At 43.5% G+C, this 3,713-nt stretch overlaps 1 protein-coding gene across 1 annotated transcript; it reads left to right on the forward strand.

The window, feature by feature from the left end:
- Positions 1-434: 434 nt before the first annotated feature.
- On the forward strand, positions 435-2,219 carry LOC115776929 (nuclear factor 7, ovary-like). Its single transcript, XM_030724732.1, has 3 exons — positions 435-1,567; positions 1,613-1,851; positions 2,212-2,219. The coding sequence occupies exons 1-3, from the start codon at positions 435-437 to the stop codon at positions 2,217-2,219; spliced, it is 1,380 nt and encodes a 459-aa protein (XP_030580592.1).
- The last annotated feature ends 1,494 nt before the right edge of the window (positions 2,220-3,713 follow it).

A 3,713-nucleotide genomic window follows, 5' to 3' on the forward strand; every position in this document is an offset into this window, starting at 1 on the left:
TTCAAAAGCAATTCTGACAAACAACTTATACATAAGCATGTTATTATAACTAGGGGAATCTTCTGCAGCGCTTTGATGGTAAAAGTTCTCAAGCAGCTGTTTCATTGTTTTCATATACTGACCTGTGCAAGCGAAATGAGATCATCTGTTATCGCTAACTTTTACAGCTTCTGACAAGTTGATGTCTAAACTTTGGAATGAAACACACCCTGAGTTATAAAAACCAACACTGTTCTTATAGCAGCTTCCTCTGAGTGAGTCCAGCTACAGGAGAGAAAACTCCAACACTGCTGCTTCAAGCTGCTGACGCTCCACACACTGAAGGTGAGTCTGAGCAACAACACGACTCACAGGAAGTTTCAGTGAAGGTAGCAGAGGAGGGAGGGGAGCAGGACTGACTGTACTTCCTGTTTGCAGCTTCACTAACAGATTCAATGGCTTCCAGATCAGAGGAGGATCTCTGCTGTCCGGTCTGTCAGGAGGTCTTCAGAGATCCTGTTCTTCTGTCATGTAGCCACAGCTTCTGTAAAGACTGTCTGAGGAGATGGTGGAGAGAGAGGACGACACACCAGTGTCCAGTTTGTAAGAGAAGATCTTCAGTGTCTGATCCACCTCCTAACCTGGCTTTGAAGAACCTGTGTGAGTCTTTCTTACAGCAGAGAGCTCAGAGAGCTTCAGAGGATCTCTGCAGTCTGCACTCTGAGGAACTCAAACTCTTCTGTCTGGACCATCAGCAGCCAGTGTGTGTCGTCTGCAGAGACTCACAAAAACACAGCAAGCACAGATTCAGACCCATCGATGAAGCTGCACAACAACACAAGAAGGAGCTTCAGGAAACTCTGGAGCCCTTAAAGAAGAAGTTAAAGGTTTGTGAAGAAGTTCAAGTGAAGTTTGATCAAACAGCAGAACACATGAAGGTCCAGGCCCGACACACAGAGAGGCAGATTAAGGAGCAGTTTAAGAAGCTTCACCAGTTTCTAGCAGAGGAAGAGGAGGCCAGGCTGGCTGCACTGAGGGAGGAAGAGGAGCAGAAGAGTGGGATGATGAAGGAGAAGATGGAGGCTCTGAGCAGACAGATAGCAGCTCTTTCACACACAGTCAGAGCCACAGAGGAGGAGCTGAGAGCTGAAGACGTCTCATTCCTGCACAGCTACAAGGCTGCAGTGGAAAGAGTCCAGCGCTGCCCCCTGCTGGATGATCCACAGCTGCCCTCAGGAGCTCTGATAGACCAGGCCAAACATCTGGGCAACCTGACCTTCAACATCTGGAACACCATGAAGGACATGGTCTCCTACACTCCTCTGATCCTGGACCCAAACACTGCTGACCCACGACTCATCCTGTCTGAAGCTCTGACCAGCGTGACAGGAGGAGAGAGGAAGAAGCTTCCTGATAATCCAGAGAGGATTGAAAGGTTCTGGTCTGTCCTCGGCTCTGAGGGCTTTAACTCAGGGACTCATACCTGGGATGTTGAGGTTGGAGACAGTACATGGTGGGCACTGGGTGTGTTAGCAGAGTCTGTCCAGAGGAAGGGACGCATACGATCTGGATTGTGGAATATAGGGTTATATGAAGGTAAATACTCAGCACACTCTCCATCAGCTCCAAACACTGCTCTGTCAATGCAGAAGAAGCTCCAGACCATCCGAGTGAATCTGGACTGGAACAGAGGAAAGCTGTCCTTCTCGGATCCTGATAATAACTCACACATACACACCTTCACACACACTTTCACTGACAACATGTTTCCATACATTTTTACATGGGATAAAGTGAAGGTCTTACCACTCCAGATATCAGTGTCAGTGCAACAGCGGCCTGTGCCACGAAGAAGGATGTCACCTCATCCAGGTAACTCCAGGGGTAACTCTGGGTCTTCAGTACTAAGGCGGTTCACTTCTTCCTGGGGGACATTGCCATGATAACTTACAGTGTGAACCTATGTGTATCAGTATCTACAAACAATTTTGCAGCAGTTTTATTGTTCTGAAAGCATTAATAAAGGATCCTAAAAATGAACACAATACTTTCTGATCAAATTTGCACATAGACTATTCTCACTGTTTCTGCTGTTTTCTCACATGGAAACTTTTCATTTCACCAATTCTTAGTGAATGACTTCCAGTTTTTTGTGTGTGTGTGATTATTGGGCTGCTGTTAGGAAAATAAATTCTGTGTTTAGTATAATAAATCATCTCATTCTCCATGTAGGTTCTTAGTCATCCAGGTCATAGTTGTCTCTGAAGCTTGAAAAAATAGCAACTGGACTTCTTTTTGTTTCTGGAAGACATTTCACTAATTCTCTAATTGACTTACTTACTATTTTTAAAATGTACACATTTTTATACATTCTGTTTCATTTTCTGTATATTTTTAGAAGTTCAATTTTATATTTTAGAAAGTGTGACTTTCTACAGAATGGCACTGAACAGGAGTGGCCCTCCAATCTCATTGTTCTCTCATTCTGTATAATGACAATAAAGGAATTCTATTCTATTCTATTCTATTCTATTCTATTCTATTCTATTCTATTCTATTCACCTCTCATCCAAAAGGCTTCTTCAGTTCACTGTAGAAGCCTTTCAGATCAGAGATGAAATGTCTTCAAGAAACAAATAGAAGTCCAGTCACCCTTTTTTTAAAGCTCCTGAGAAATCCCCTAGTTATAATAACATGCTTATGTATAAGTTGTTTGTCAGAATTGCTTTTGAATACTGGAAAATGCCTCTGTGAGGAGGAAGAAACCTTGTATGATCTTTGAACAGTTGCCTTGAACAGACTGCATTCCTGCTGTCATATGAGGTCACGTGGTTGGATGTAATCATGTGTATAAAACGCTCCTTTGAACTTCCTCGTGTGAGCACGTGCAGACAGCTTCTTTGTGTATGTATTACGCTCCGTGCTCACAAGAAATTAAACTCCTGACTACCAGAGCTCTTTGTGTGCGCCTGGTCCTTGATAAATGAAAAAATAATTCTTACAGCTGCTAATTTATGTTTGATTTCTTTTTAACATCGTACATTACTGCACACACTGAATCTTTGGTCTAAAACTGCATCATCCAATGTATTTATACTGTGACACAGTGAAACTATCATGGGCCGCTGTGTAGTAGGCGGGGGATGGAGCCAAGATGCAGGACACGGAAAAAGGATTGACTTAACTTCAGCTTTATTTGCTGGTAGTGACAGCAGCAAAAACTAGAAAACTCCCTTTAGCTAGAGAGACAGATGGAAAAGCATACCACAAACAAGGAGCCAGAAAGGACAACGCAAAGGGGACAAATGGAAAACACAGACAATATACAGGGGTTGGACAATGAAACTGAAACACCTGTCATTTTAGTGTGGGCGGTTTCATGGCTAAATTGGACCAGCCTGGTGGCCAATCTTCATTAATTGCACATTGCACCAGTAAGAGCAGAGTGTGAAGGTCCAATTAGCAGGGTAAGAGCACAGTTTTACTCAAAATATTGCAATGCACACAACATTATGGGTGACATACCAGAGTTCAAAAGAGGACAAATTGTTGGTGCACGTCTTGCTGGCGCATCTGTGACCAAGACAGCAAGTCTCTGTGATGTATCAAGAGCCACAGTATCCAGGGTAATGTCAGCATACCACCAAGAAGGACGAACCACATCCAACAGGATTAACTGTGGACGCAAGAGGAAGCTGTCTGAAAGGGATGTTGTGGTCTAAAACCAGGTGTTT

Source organism: Archocentrus centrarchus, unplaced genomic scaffold (assembly GCF_007364275.1).
Source record: "Archocentrus centrarchus isolate MPI-CPG fArcCen1 unplaced genomic scaffold, fArcCen1 scaffold_41_ctg1, whole genome shotgun sequence".
Classification (NCBI taxonomy): Eukaryota; Metazoa; Chordata; class Actinopteri; order Cichliformes; family Cichlidae; genus Archocentrus; species Archocentrus centrarchus.